General features: G+C 40.9%; 1 protein-coding gene across 1 annotated transcript in view; it reads left to right on the top strand.

Moving 5' to 3' along the window:
- Positions 1-880: 880 nt before the first annotated feature.
- The window catches only part of TRPM6 (transient receptor potential cation channel subfamily M member 6), a 209344-nt gene continuing 194799 nt past the window's right edge, over positions 881-15425 (top strand). Inside the window, exon 1 of the mRNA XM_069084606.1 lies at positions 881-1163. Within this exon, the coding sequence (XP_068940707.1) occupies positions 1146-1163 (18 nt within the window). The 5' untranslated portion in view covers positions 881-1145. The remainder of the gene's footprint in view (positions 1164-15425) is intronic.

Raw genomic sequence — 15425 nt, 5'->3', positions numbered from 1 at the left:
TTGCTCAGAAACTGCTTCAGAATAGAACTTTGTAGTTCTTTGACCTGTATTTTACAGAGAAAAACAATTCAGTAAACATTTATTTTGTATCTATCATGAGCAATCAGTCAACAAGTATTTATTAATCTCCTATATTCCAAGCATTGTTCTGGGATCTGGGAATATAAAGAAAAATGAAGCAATCTGTTCCCTCAAGGGGTTTCCATACTACGGGAGGGGGGGGGGCAGTAGGAACATGTACCCACAAACATTTTTGGGGCAAAGGAGCCCAGGAGAGCCCAGCAGATCCATAATGCTGTTTGGGTAGGGCACAGCGAAAAGCAGTCTTTCGTCATTTGTGTCCTTTGCTTTTGAAGACAGACCTTTGCAGTTTCCCTCCTCATTAGTTTGACATATCTGAAGGTAAACAGAAATAAGTTGATGTAGATGGCAGTCCAAGGCAGTCCCAGGTCGAGTGGAGAATCTGGGAAGACAGAGGAAGGAGTGGACGGAGAAGATTAGTGGTGACGTCTGAGCTTTATATTTGAGGCACCGTGTTGCACGGGTTCTTATTAACCTGGAGTTCTTAAACGTGGGTAGATTTAAAGGGAAGCGTGAAACTGAATGAGGGGGAAAATGACATCTTTATTTTCACTTTCTAACTGAAATTGAGCATTTCCTTAATTTATTAACGTAGGCAATGAATGTGATTCTGGAGTCTTCATCAGACTGCCAAAGAGGTCCATGACCCAAAGAAAGGTTAAGAACTCTTGGCCAGGGTCAGGTTCCAGGAAAGACAAGAATTAGAAGAGCAATTGTTGGAGAAAGTCCCGAAGGCGGGGGTGCCCTGGGAAGGGCTCAGAGAGGTGTAAGAGGGGAATGGGTGGGACAGTAAGGAGTCCAGGAGCAGAAGAGCTGGAAGGAAATATGAAAGAAAAGGCACTGTTCTCCATGCGTGTGAAGACAAGTCCTAGAAGAAGGAAGCTGGCTGCAGGTGGAGAGAGCCCTGGAGGCTGGAATCCCTGTTAAGTGGAGATTGCTCTGTTTTCTCCACTGGGAGGAGGAGAAGGAGGCTCGGAGAGACGTGGCAAGCGTCCAGTCCCGCAGGACTTCCCGGCCCTGCGCATCACACCGACCTAAGGAGAAACTCGGCTTGCGCTGACGCGATGAGAGTTCAGCTGGAGGTAATCGCAGGCCGGCAGGTGGAGAGTTAGTGTGACCTGGGCGGAGGGCGGACTTGGGGAGCGCTGGGTTTGCATCCTCAGCGGCTTCACGTCGGGGCGCTAACCAGATCAAACACTCTTCCATAACTTTGCAGTTCTCCTGCTCAGCGTGGAGTCGTTCAGTGAGTGGCTGCAAAGCTCGGGGAGGGAAGGGGGGGAGAAGGAGGGAGTTCTGGGGTCTCTAGTCCCCACCCTGGGGGCTTTTAGCCTCGGTGCTGCAGGAAGCGCGTTTGAAACTAGGTGCTGGGGTTGAGAGAAGACTTAAGAACTGGAAGCACCTCTGCTACACTGGCCATTGTGGGTTGTAAAATTTAAGGTGCTCACTTATAGCAAGAAGTACTAATTATAAGGATGATAATGATGAAATTTTGCGTGTTTGGAATTCGAAATTTGATTCAATTTAATAGTTATTCGGCTCTGAGGTAATCAGAGCAGAGCAGTGGAGAGATACCCCGATTTGGAGTCAGAGGACTTGGGTTCGAATCCCATGATTTGAGGGGACTAATTGTACACTCAGCTCTCCGTGTTTGCTTTCCCTCCTCCCAATACACTTAGACTCACAATAGTAAAACTAAATCTCTTGGTTAAAGTCCAGAAATGTGATACTATGGACTGACTGTTCTGCTGCTGACAAACTGTGGCTAGGGCAAGTCACGACTACCTTTCTGGCCTCAGGTCCCTCACTTGTAGATTAAGACTCCTTCCAATTCTGTGAACTAGCAGCACTAGAACCCTTACTGTGTGTGTGTGTGTGTGTGTGTGTGTCCATTGCAAAGCTAACCACAATAAAAGATTTTGTAGTTGAATGAATTTCTTCAGCGGTCAATTAAAGCAATAATCCATAAATAATTCATAATCTAATTAACTGATAAGGTGTGCTCCCAAAGTCTGGAAAAACAGCCTCACAAATGCGGGCATTTGCCCCCTTAAATTACATATGTATGCATTATGTGTGCATGTGTACTTATATTAATAGCGAAGACACAATACTTTATACATATGTGTAACTACATATTTTTGCACCTGTGATTTCTTCAATGTAGGGCGCTCCCCTTCCAGAAACTGCTACTACCCATGAATACTTGAAACTATTGCGCAGTTTAGAGATGCATGAGGTCACTAGGAGGTTTTAAGTGATTTGCTTAGGTTTTCGCAGGCAGCCAGAATATGTCAGAACTAGGTCTTCTCTCTACCAGCTAACCCGAGCTGTCTCTCACAAGACTGGACCCATGTGTATTTTCATATTTATGTTTCTGTACTATTGATGATGGATTTCAGATAGATTCCTTAGAGACAGGGAATTAGTATTGACTTTGTTTTCTGTCTCCCTCCTCCTGTGGGAAATCTTTGCTGAGATGTGTGTTGGGGGCGATCTTTGAGATTTCTCTAGAATTGATAAGGGTTTGCTCACAAGGCTTGGATGGAATAAGAGACCCTCCCTCCTCCAGTTTATTATTTGCTCTTCCATTGCTTTTTTTTTAAATGCTTTATTAACTTCTGATTTACATCATTCGTTTCCGCCAGATTTTGAGTTACAAATTTTCTCCCCGTTTTTCCCCTACCCACTGCCCCAAAATAGCAGTCCCACAGGATATCCCCTCCTCCAATCTGCTCTCTTCCATACTTTCTCCCATCTTCCATTGCTTTCTTAAGGTCCCCTCATCTTCTTTGACTCATTGGCTAATAGACCCCCTCCCCCCACCTGTCGTCTGATCTGCTGACTTAATCGTTGGAATCTTGGGCCTGGCCAGCTGACTTCACCATCCGTCTTTTCTGCCAACTCCTTCCCCTGTCTCCCAACTTTTGCACATGGCCTGGGGCTGCCTTTAGATACCATCCAAATCAACTTAATTCTGTTCACCTTCAGGCCTGATACAAAAGCAAAGAACACAATTCTGCAATTACTGCTTTTCACCTTTCTAGAGCTTTCTTTTATGGGTTGAATCCTCCCAATTGGAGGGTGAGCTTCTTGAGAGCTATACATATGTATAAAGTATTATATGTATACACACATACCCACATACATGATCATCATGCTTTTTTTCTGCAAGATTAAGAAATTTTTTTGTGTGTGTATTTGTGGGGCTGGATTTCCAGGTTTCCTGAGCATATTTTATCTATTACGCTTTTATTAGATTATGGATTAAGTATGGATTATTACTTTAATTGACCTTTGAAGAAATTTGTCCAACTACAGAGGAATGGTCTTGCTTTTCTGTTTATATTCCCAAGGCTTGTTACATTATAAACAATATTTTTTAATTAATTCATTCACTGAAATATAATTGCCTTTGTTCAGTCACAGGCACTATTATCCAAGAAATTTTCTTCACTGGAATCTAGGTCTTACAGATTTCATTTCATTTTTATCTTAACAATTGAATTAGTGCTACAAACTATCCATGAAATCTTTTTTTAGAAAGCATGTTTTATATGGCACATACTGTGTGCCAGACATTATGCTAAATGCTTTGCAAGTATTATGTCATTCGATTCTCACAACAACACTTAGAGGTATAGGTGCTGTTATTATTTCCATTTCATAGTTGAGGAAACTGAGGCTAACAGAAGTGGTCACATAACTATCAAGTGTCTGAGACCAAATTTGAACTCTGGTCTTCTGGACTCCACACCCAACATTCTATCCAGTGAACCCATTTAATTGCCACTGTCTATAAAATATCAAAAAAGATCCAGAAGTAGATTTCAGTTGTGCTGGGAAATTACTTCTTTGGAGGATTTATGGAGTGATGGGGAGAAAAAATGATTAAGGATGAGAAATTGTGGATGGGTTGGAATCTGCATTGATGGAAAAGGTAGCCACAAGCATAAAAGCATGAAGTCAGCTTTTTAAAAAAATAACAACTTACCTAAAAATAAAAAAAAAACCAACAAAACACTCAACTACCTCAAAAGCAGAAAGCTGCCAATCAATGCCATATTTTATCTTTATATGTTGTATTATTCATAAACGTAATTTCCTTTCTAGAAGTCACAATTCTTTCGATAACACATAATTAAGCTTCTAGGGTGCAATATAAGATTTTATAAAACATTCAGAGAGTAAATGGTTCAGGACAAATTCCAAAATGGATCAGGTACAAGCCTTGAAAAAATTTAAATTGTAAACCAACTCACTCTGGTCCTTTCCCCTTTGCAGTCATATAAAGGCAATATAACAGCCAGTTCAGTTTTGAGAAGGCTTAGAGAGAGTGTGGCTGGCAAGGTAAGCAACATTCATAGGGAGCTTGGATGAGGTATTTCTCTTTCCTCTAAATGGCTAACTCTCATGCCTAGATAGAGGTAAGGCTCGCAGCATTATGAATATGCCCCCAACAGGTGTGTATCTGTGATTACTGCCTTTTGATGACTGTACTTTCTTTTCTGCTTGTTTTAAAAATACTTTTTTACACATATGTATAAAAATGTGGGTGTATAAATGTAAAACTTTATCTGTAGTACCGAGTATATTTCCTTCCTACCCCACCCCAGAGAGCTATTTCTTAAAGTATGGAGAAAGGAAAAAGTTGAATTCCACAACAGAGAATTTAAAAGACTGTTTTTATATGTGATATTCCAGACCTATGCCCCAGCTTTTTATCTTGAAGCTCAGGTTATCCCTAGAATTCACTTTGGAAGTGCCCACCCACCCTATAACCTCTCCCTCTGATTGGATGATTCTTCCAGAAAGGGTGGTATTTAAGGGGGGGGGAGGTGGGTTTGCCCAGGCCAGCCATGTCTCCTTGCCCTCTTGGTTTGTACTCTGGATTTTCTTGACAAATCTTCCACATTTTTGTTTTCCCTCTTTCATCTTCCTTTTATATGTTGTCTTCCTGAGGACAGAGAGGCTTTCTTTTTACTTGTATTTGTATTCTAGCATAGTGACTGGCACATAGCAATGATTCTTGACTTGAGCTGACATTGTTCCCCCACCTTGGCAAAGAATCGAGGTAGATGTCTTCCAATATCTCTTTCTGGGGGGGGGCGGGGAGTTTGATTATTATATTTTTGCAACATGTAGTTTTGATTATTTTGTTGTCATTCTTCCATTTACAGTGTCTCAGTCTGTGTTTACTGTTTTCCTGGTTCTGCTTACTTCACTTTACATCTGTTCATAAGCCTTAATATGCTAGATTGTACTAATCATGTTTATAATAAAGCAGAGTAATATTCCATTTCATTCATATTTCACAATTTGTTTAGCCATTTAGCATTTAGATGACTTTCGCATTTCTCTGACTGTTGAAATTTGGAGGTTTTTTTCATTATTGATTTTGGTGTACAAGAAATTGGCATTATCTGACGTGAACCATTAAAAAGTCATAGCCACAACAAAGAAGTACTAGTTTGATAAGATCCCAGATTTAGAGGTGAAAGGAGCCTTAGAGGCCATCAAGTCCAACTAATGAAGGGAAAAGTGATTGGACATTTTTTAAAAGGAATACATTTCACATGATGTATTTATTGTATATATTAAGGCAGTTAGATGGTGAAGAGGCATCTTTTTTCAAATCCAGCCTCAGACACTTACTAGTTATGGGATCCTGGGTAAGTCACTTAACCCTGTTTACTTCAGTTTCCTCATCTGTAAAATGACTTAGAAAAGGAAATGGCAAACAATTCCAGTATCTTTGTAAAGAAAACCCCAAATAAATTCACGGAGAGTTGGACACAACAGAAACAACCGAATAACATATAACCTGGTTCCAGGTACATATCTTTCTAGGCATACTATACTTCATTCCCCTAGATGCACCCTATGGTCCAGCCAAACTGGCTGTTTTTGCTTTTCCTTACACAAGGACACTTTATCTTTGGTCTTCTGTTTCTCTGCCTTGGCACTGTAGTCACTCATACCTGCTCTTCCTCTCCCAGATTGGTCTCTGCCTCATTTCTTTCCTAGCCTTGATCACCAAATGGTTGTTATTTTCAGATAAGCTGTGACTTAGGAAAGACCTTAGCTTAAATAGGCCAAGGTCTCCCACTCATCTGGGGACATCCCCAGTTGTCCTGTTCTGTATCTTGCCACTGGACCCAGATGGAGGAGAGAGTGAGGCTGGTGACTTTGCCCAGCCCTGCCTCCCTTAAATCTAACTCACTTGTAAGTCATGATATCACCTTCCAGATGTCATGGTCCTCTTCCAGAAGGAAGGACAAACAACAGCCAATGATCTTCCCTCATATCCGGACTGCACTCTCCTCGCCTCTGCCCAGCAGAATCCTTTGTTTTCCTCAAAGCTTAGATCAAGCTCTACCTCCCTCATACCCAGGCCTTTTCTAGTCCTTTCCCTCCAATAACTACTCCCTTCTTCACCAAATTACTGAGAATTTATTTTGTGAATGCATTGTTTCCCTGATGGAAAGTTGGCTCCTTGAGGAACTAACTTTGTCTTTGTAGTTTCTGTGCATAGCTTGTACTAAGCACTTCAAAATGAATTTTGATTAATTGATGTCTAGAAATTACCTACCTGATCTTTGGGATCAAATGTGAAAGTATCTTTTTAAGCCTTTTCACCTGTGGGGACCAGCTTCCTTGTCTGCAAGAAGAGATCGCCTCATTAATCCTTAAAATCCTGGTCATCTCTATATAAATGCAAAGGAAAGGAAGAGGGAGTCCTTTGAACTCACTTTTAGAAGTTGGCAGGCACTCCGTGTGTTCTCTTGCTTCCTTCTGGTCTGGTGTCGTTGAGTAATTTAGAAACTTAGATGGGTTTGGTTGAAGTAGTAGGATGGTGGAGGTGAAAAAACTTTCCGAAATTGCAACTTGAAGGCAAAACCAGGGAAGCACAGAATTCAGCTAGGGTTTGACTGGCTATAGGTAAACTTTCCTGTCCCCTTTTGTGATGCCAACAATATGAAGTTAATTCATGGTTATCTTCGAATGAATATCATCTAGGCTAAACTCTGTTCCTTACACTCAAACCAAGCCAATAGAGAATTTAAAAGGTCCATTCATTGGAATATAGAAGTATTTATTTTTTCAATGCAAAACATTCTTTGTGATGGGAATTTAGCTGTATCGTTAATTAGGGTTATGTTTATTATAATTAGTTAGAGCAAACGCTAAAGCAGACCTTTTTTTTTTTTGGAGGGGTAAGGCAGGGCAATTGGGGTTAAGTGACTTCCCCAAGGTCACATGGCTAGTAAGTAAAGCAGACCTTTTTAACCTGGGGCAGTGAATTTAAAAAAAAAAACCCTCCAACTTTGATCATTGCATTTCAGTATAATTGATTTATTTGGTAATTTAGTGTATCTTATTTAATACATTTAAAAACATTATTCTGAAAAAGGGTCTTTAGGGGTCACCAGATTGCCAAAGGGGTGTATGACACAGAATCTGGTAAGAAATAACCACTTTAAGATTATAAATGGCAGAAAAGGTGTTGACTTGGGTTGAGTAAGAGAATTTTCTAATCCAGGCAGGGGTTCTTTTATCCTGGAAATCCCAATCCCACCCCTATCCTTTCCAAGATGTCAGGGAGTGAGGCAATCGTGCCCAGTGGATTGAGTAGGTAGGATTTAAGATATCGAAGCCTAATTCGATCCTGGGCCTCTAAGTGTCCGAAGCAACTAACTCTTGAAAAAGATTATAAATTGCAGAACTGCATTGGGAGAGGGAGTTTTCTCACAGGGGGGCTCCTTATATCAATGAACTCTAGGTCCTGTTAAAAAAAAGTTAGCTTAGCAAGAAGTGCTGTGTTTAATAAGAAAGAAACCTGGATTTGAAGAGCGAGGTTCACTTAGCCCTGTGAAGTCCCTTAAGTCTCAGAACCTTTGGTTCCTCATCAATAAAAAGAGGCTAATGACAGCTGTATTATGTAGGTCATAGGGCTGTTATGACTTGTTTTTTGTTTGTTTGCTGGTTTGTTGCTGTGTAAATCTTAAAGCTCTTTTTAGCTACCCATTGTTCACTGGGATTGGTATTTTTGTCAGGCTTTTGTCTTTTTCTGGGGAAGGGGAGGCACAGAAGTAGCCTGCCTGACTCTGGAAACACAGCTTGCTAAGCTAGGCATAGTGGGCAAATGTGCTTGGGTAGAACCCTACCCATTTTGTGGGGACAGTATAAACTGTTTTCACTTTATCTCTTTGCAGAGCATAGTATTTTTTTTAAATTGGGCCTGTGGCGTGTTTGTTTTGTGATATAGAGAACTCTTGTATCAAAACATATCTTCAGCTGCCCTGCAATTCATAGTCTGAGAGAGCTGCCTGGGGGATGGTTAGAGGTTAAGTGACTTGCCCAGTGCTAGAGGCAGGACTTTAACTGAGGTCCTGTCACATTCATTATGCCTGGTCATCTCACTCCCCAATTCATAGGGACCTGAATAAGGATTGGGCCGGTGATCTCATTGGCATGGGGAGTTCCCAGATGAAGAAACTCCTTCTACCAATGCAAGCTGATACCTTCTCTGCAAATTATAGTCTCCAAGAGTTGCCTTGAGCACTGAGACTTCAACGGACTTGTTCATGGTCACACAAAATGTTAACATTTATTGTGTCTTCCCGGTTCTGAGGCTAGCTTCTTTCTCCATGAATCCCTGACAGACCCTATGGGAAGCTAGTAGAAAAGTGGACAGAGTGCTAGACCTGAACTTGAGTTTAAATATGATTTGAAAAACTTCCTGGCTATGTGATTCTAGACAAGTCATTTTGATGGAATCCTATTAAGTTTTTGGGTGGACAGAGCCCCCACCTCAACAGTTTTTGACATCCCTAGGTTTAAACCACAACAATTTGAATTATATGTCTTAGTTTCTTTCCTCTGTTGCAAAATGGGTATGATAATAACACCTACCTATTGACATCCCTAGGTTTAAACCACAACAATTTGAATTATATGTCTTAGTTTCTTTCCTCTGTTGCAAAATGGGTATGATAATAACACCTACCTATTGGTTGTTGTGAGAACCAAATGAAATAATATTTGTAAAAGTGTTTAGCATAGTGCCGTGCTCATGCTGTGTTAAAAATGTGTGTTCTCTTTCCTAATTCATAGTACATGCTAAATCCCATCCCAGAGGGTTTCTAATAATTATTTACAGCATAATCTTGTTTGTGTCAGAGCTCTGCCATTTAAGATTCAGCCCTGTGTCAAAGTGTATGACACCAGAATAGAATTAAGAACTTTCGAGTGATGTCTTTGCTTCAAAGATCTGTGGTTTGTTTGGTTTGGTTAGGATAATTACTCCCCCCATGGATCATAATCATATGACTAAGGAGATCACTAATGAATGATAGCTTAATTGCTGGAAGATATCTCAGAAGTCCAATTCCCTCATTTTAGCATTGAGGAAATTTAGGCTTGGAGAATTTAAGTGATTTACCCAAGGTGATGCTGGTGATAGTCATCAGTGGCTGAGCAGGGGTTCACATCCACTTGTTACCCTCCCTTCAGAACCAGCCCTCCCTGCATGGTGCCAGGCTGTTTTCCCTCAAGGAAAATCTTCTTCCCTCTCTTGTGCTCCCCACCATCCAAACTGGTCATGAACCTCCTTTTCTTGGTGAGGCTGGTCTTCTTTTTAAAAAAAAAAATACATTTTTGTTTATATCTTTTGTTTTAACATTACCTAAATTTCAACCTGTATCCCTTCCAGACAGTCATTGCATTTGACAAAGATTTAAAAAAAAAATAAAAATAAAGGGGTGGCTAGGAGGTGCAGTGAATAGAGCACTGGCTCTGGAGTCAGGAGGACCTGAGTTCAAATCCAGCCTCAGTCATTTAACACTTACTAACTGTGTGACCTTGAGCAAGTCACTCAATCCCAATTGTCCTGCCTTCCCCCCTCCAAGAAGCAAAAACAAACAAACAAACAAATAAAGAGAAAAAAAATCAAAGTGACATGTTAGAAAAAAAATCTGGAAATAGATGTCATGTTTACTCCCTGTGCCTCTCACCTCTGCAAAGGAATTGTGGGGAGGGAGGGGTCTCTTTTCCTAGCTCTTCTTTGAAGCTGTGTTTTTTTTTTTTGTTTGTAGTTTTGTGGTTGCTATTCTTCCCATTTATGTTGTTGTAGTCAATGTATATGTTGTTTTCTTGGCTCAGCTTATTTAAGTCTGCATTGGTTTGTCTAAATCTTTCCATAGTTCTCTCTATTCATAATATTTGTTATTTCTAATAGCCCAGTCATATTCTATTATATCTGTGATGTTGTTGTTTGTCCCTTGTTTTTGAAGAGGATCATGGCGTCCGGGAAATGATGACTTGGATGTGAGTGAGGGAGGGCTGTACAAGGTCACCAGCCTCACTTTCTCCTCCAGAGTCATCTGGGTCCATGTAATGTAATGCCAAGGAAAGGCAGCTTCCCAAGGTTCAGAATACCAGCATAGGTGCTCTCTCCATTTTATTCAGTGACAAACCAAGAACAGAGAAGATCAAAACATGACATCATTCCAAATACAGCATTTACTAAGTGGGATTAAATAATCTCCAAGTACTACCCCACCCCAGGACCTTCCACTCATTCAATCAATTACAAAGTCCCTGGTCTAAATACTACTCCACCCCTAGGCTGTACCTGCATTTAGTCCACCACAAAGCCCCTCTTCTCAAATGGAGATTAGTTTCCAAACATAAGTAAAGTACATTCATTTGTTCAACCATAGAACACAAAAAGGTCAAAAGTTCCCCACCCCTGGATCACAATTGAATCTACCCCAGAGTTACATCAAGTTTAAGCACAGCACTTAATACCCAAATGGAGGTCTTTTCTTCATCTTGACACCAGGCAAGTTCTCAGCAATCTTAGTTCCTGGGGAGACAAGGCTTAGCAAGGCTACAAGATACATTGCCAGTCTCTTCATTAATTCATCCTCTGTCTGCAGAACAGTCCTAGAACCCCTGAAAACATTAGCAAAACCCTCTCCCAGGATTTCTGTAAACATACAACAAGAAAATCCTTCTTCAGGGCTTCTGAACCAACAGAAAGGTTCCCAGACCCCTGCAACAACAGCACTGTCCTTCACCAGTGGACAGTATTCACTCTCTGTCTGCAGGACAGTCTCAGAGCTTCTTAACCAAAAGCCAGGTTCCAGGACTTCTTCAACAACAGAACTGTCTTTCACCAGTGGACAAATCTGGCAAAACAACATCAAAACAGACAGACAAAGTACCAGCAAAACAGCCATGTCTCCTCAGTCCTTGGCAGCTCAGGGGGCAGGTCTCAAAAGTTCAGGGCAATTCAAAGTGGCCCCCAGCAATTCTCTCAGTCTCTCTCTGCCTCCACGAGGTGCTGCTTCCAAAAAAAAAGTTCTTCTGCCTCTCTCTTGTCTCTCCAAATCTATGTCACCAGCTCCTCCCAGTTCAGGACTTTCTTTTCACATCAACAAGTCTGTCCCACAGGTGGGATTAACAAGCTCTGGGTTTTAACACAATCAGTTTGAAAACCAAGCCAATACAGGGGAATCTTTATATTCCATTACTATCACAGTCCAGTGACCAGATATTCATCAGGATGACTGGCGATGACCCAGGATGCAATGGGAGCCTTGGGAGTACCACAGTATGTTTAGCTATTCCCCATGAGGCACAGTGAATAGAGTACCAAGCCTGGAGTCAGGAAGACTCATCTTCTTGAGTTAAAATACAACCTCAGATACTTACCAACTGTGTGACCCTGGGCAAGTCACTTAACTCAGTTTACCTCGGTTCCTCATCTGGAAAATGAACTAGAGATGGAAATGGCAAACCACTCCAGTGTCTTTGCCATGAAAACCCCAAATAGGATCACAAAGAGTCAGAGACAGCTGAAAACAACTGAACAACAAAAATTCCCCAACCAGTGGGTATCTGCTTTGTTTCAAGGTCTTTGCTGTCATCAAACACGCTGCTATCAATATTTTTGTGTTTATGGGGACTTGCTTTTTGCCAATGATCTCCCTGGGGATCATTAGGCTGCTCTTCTAATGATGAGAGATCTAAGGCTCATCAAAGGGTCCATATTCCAAGGCTTTCCTGGTATCACATTTGAGAATCCAGGATTACCTACTCACTACAATGAAGCATTGGAGTAGAGAGAGTCATATTTTCAGGCACGTCCAGTGTGGGAATTTGTTTTGTTTAGACTATTCATGTTTATGAGGTTTTGTTGCCGTTGTTTCATTGGAGGGGTGGTGAAGGAGAGGACGAGCAGTGTCAGGAACAGATTATAAGTGCATGTAAAAATAAATGAATTTTAGAAATGAGGCATTGAAATAGGAATTAAGGAATAATAATCAAAACTGCTCAGAACTATTCAGCACTCAAAAGGAGCCTTCTTGACAATAATACTGTGAGGTAGGTAGTCCAGGCATTATTATCTCAGGATTATAAATGAGAAAACTGAGACCCAAAGAGGAAAATTTGACTTGTAAGTCATGTGACTTGCAAAGACTTGTAAGTGGTAGAGCCAGGATATTCACCTTTTTTTTTTTTTAATAGATCTAAGTCTGGCATTACTGAACTTCATTCTGAGTACTAATTATCTCCACAAGAAATTCAGGAACTGAATCTTGACACTAAAGATGATGAGAGGCATGCAGGCTTTTATATTTACTTATTATTATTTGCTTTTTGGAGGGCAATTGGGGTTAAGTGACTTGCCCAAGGTCACATGGCTAGTTTTTTGTGTTAAGTGTCTGAGGCCAGATTTGAACTCAGGTCCTCCTGACTCCAGGGCCAGTGCTCTATTCACTGTGCCACCTACCCACCCCTTATTTACTTATTAATAAAAACATTTTGTTCATGCTCTTTTTTATGACACCACATTAATTTTTTAACATATCCTTTCCATCTTCCATAATCAGTTAATCTTCTTTTGTAATAAAAAATTAAAAGAAAGAAGACAATGAGAAAGTAGTTCAGTAGAACCAGCTAAGCCATCAGTTGTGGCCAACAGTGTGTGCAGTCTTCCACAGAAGTAGTCCCTCATCTTGTGTGGAACTTCTCTCTCTGTCTCTCTCTGTCTCTCTGTCTCTGTTTCTCTCTGTCTGTCTGTCTGTCTGTCTCTCTCTCTGTCTCTGTCTCCACCCATCCATTTATTTATTGCCTTGCTCACTTTTTGGTAGAGAAGAAAGGCAATTAATATCTCTGACAGGACACTAATAACACATTTCTATTTTCTTTCTGAGGGTAGTTTTGAGTTGAATGGTTCAGCAGGAAATTTTCTTCTACCTCACTGATTTTGATTTCACTTGCACAAGAAAAGGCTGGATCTAGGAACAGGTCTCTAAGACTAAGGCTAGAGTGTATTTTGAATAGTCAGGCAGACCAGGCTGATGAGTTGTGGAGTTTGCTTCTCCAGAAGGACAAAAGAATTGCTTCTAAACAAGAAGGAACTTGGAAGAATGCCTTTGGTTCAGTTTATTTTTCTTTTTTCCTACCTTGTCTAAGGTAAAAGGATCTGCTCTTATATATTTTCTTCCACCACTTATTAAGTATTTTCCAGATCCATTAGGCAAAACAGGTTCTTGCATGACTGATAGCAATGAAAACCACTCGCCTCACACCTTATTTGAGTATTACTGAGGTTCTACCTACAAACACAGACTGCCATGTCCCCCCTGCCCCCCATCCTCAAAAAACCCCTCACTTTCATTCAGCCATCCCTACAATGTCTCCTCTCTTTGGTGGCTGACCTTGAGAGAGCTTATGTCTACTTCCTTTCTTCTTACTCTCTTTTCAACTCTGTAGTCTGGGTTTTAACCTCATCATTCAACTGAAACTGCTCTCTAAAGTTACTAATGATTTCATTGCCAAATTCAATGGCCTTTTCTCAGTCTTCATCTTGACCTTCTTGATCTCTCTGCAATCTTTGACACTGTCTTTGATATTCCTCTCTTGGTTCTCCTCCTGCCTGTCTGACCATTGCTTCTCAGTCACTTTTATTGGATCTTCAGGTTGGTCCCACTAACCTCAAGGCTCTTTCCTGACCCCTTTTCTCTTCTGTCTCTGTACTATTTCTCATGGTTTCGATTACCATCTCTACACAGATGATGTTCGGATCTGCTTGCCCAGCTTTAACCTCTCTTCTGAACCTCAGTCTCACATATCCATCCAGCGGCCTATTTAGTTATCTTCAACTGGATATCCTATAGATATGAAGGTACTTGTCAGGGGGTATGGTGTTGAAGTCAGGTGAGTCAAGAGGCATTTGGAGGAACTTACTACTGAGAGAAGGGGACCAACGTGATGGGAAACCAGCACAGCCTTTTTTTTTTGGATGCTAAAGACTGAAATATTTATTTAAAATGGACAATTTTAATATTTAAAACTTCATACTGGAACATTTTTAAAAACCTGGCATCTAGAGGTTATGTTGTGTTAGGGCCTTGGGGTGAACTCTGCTGGGCAATTCTTATAGATCTCAAAAGATCCCCTTCTTCTATGAGAATCATCATTATTATTCCAATAGCCATAGCGGAGAAGCCAAAGCAAATACTAGTTGATTGCAACAAGAATTTTTCAGAAATGTAGCCAACAGCAGCAAGTAGGAAAATAACTAGTCCAGTTATGACCATTGTTCCCGCAATGAAGAGAATGATGAGAGGTTTTTGGTATTTGGTCCAAAAAAGTACTTCTTGTCTTCTCTTTTGAGAAGCAGCTGGTGGAGTGACACTCTTTTCCATAACTTCCTTTGAACCTCGTCTTCCTAAGAACCAGAGAGCTTTTTGCCTGTTTTATTTTCTGGAGGTGACTCCAAAGTGAGGAAACTCAGCTGTGAGGGAGGTTCAAAGTGGAACTGTAGCAGAAGCCTACTGTTGATGTCTGGAAAGGTCTGAAAAGAGGCAAAAATTAAGGCTCACATCAGGAAAAGCCTGATCATTGGAATTATCTAAAAGGCAAATGAAGGGGTGGCTAGGTGGTACAATGAATAGAGCACCCGCCCTGGGGTCAGGAGGACTGTGTTCAAATCCGGCCTCAGACACTTAACATTTAATAGCCATGTGACCTTGGGTAAGTCACTTAACCCCAACTGCCCTGCCTTCCCCCTCCAAAGAGCAAAAAAAAAAACCCAGTAGAATGAACTTGCCTCTGGAGGCAGTCAGAAGGCAGGCTTCACGCACAGGTTAGATGACTAAACGGTCCATTAGTCAACAACCAAGCATTTATTAAGGACCTGATCTGTGCTAGATAATAGTCTCTGCCCTCCTAGAGCTTATATTCTGTTTAAGAAAATGAATATATGTATGTAAATGTGTTTGTATATGTATGTAAATGTGTTTGTATATGTATGTAAATGTGTTTGTATA

Source organism: Petaurus breviceps, unplaced genomic scaffold (assembly GCF_028583685.1).
Source record: "Petaurus breviceps papuanus isolate PSGF00001 unplaced genomic scaffold, PetGlider_PUasm1.0 175, whole genome shotgun sequence".
Taxonomy (NCBI): domain Eukaryota; kingdom Metazoa; phylum Chordata; class Mammalia; order Diprotodontia; family Petauridae; genus Petaurus; species Petaurus breviceps.
Note: the sequence above shows the minus strand (reverse complement) of the source record. Positions and strands in the feature narration are given on the sequence as shown.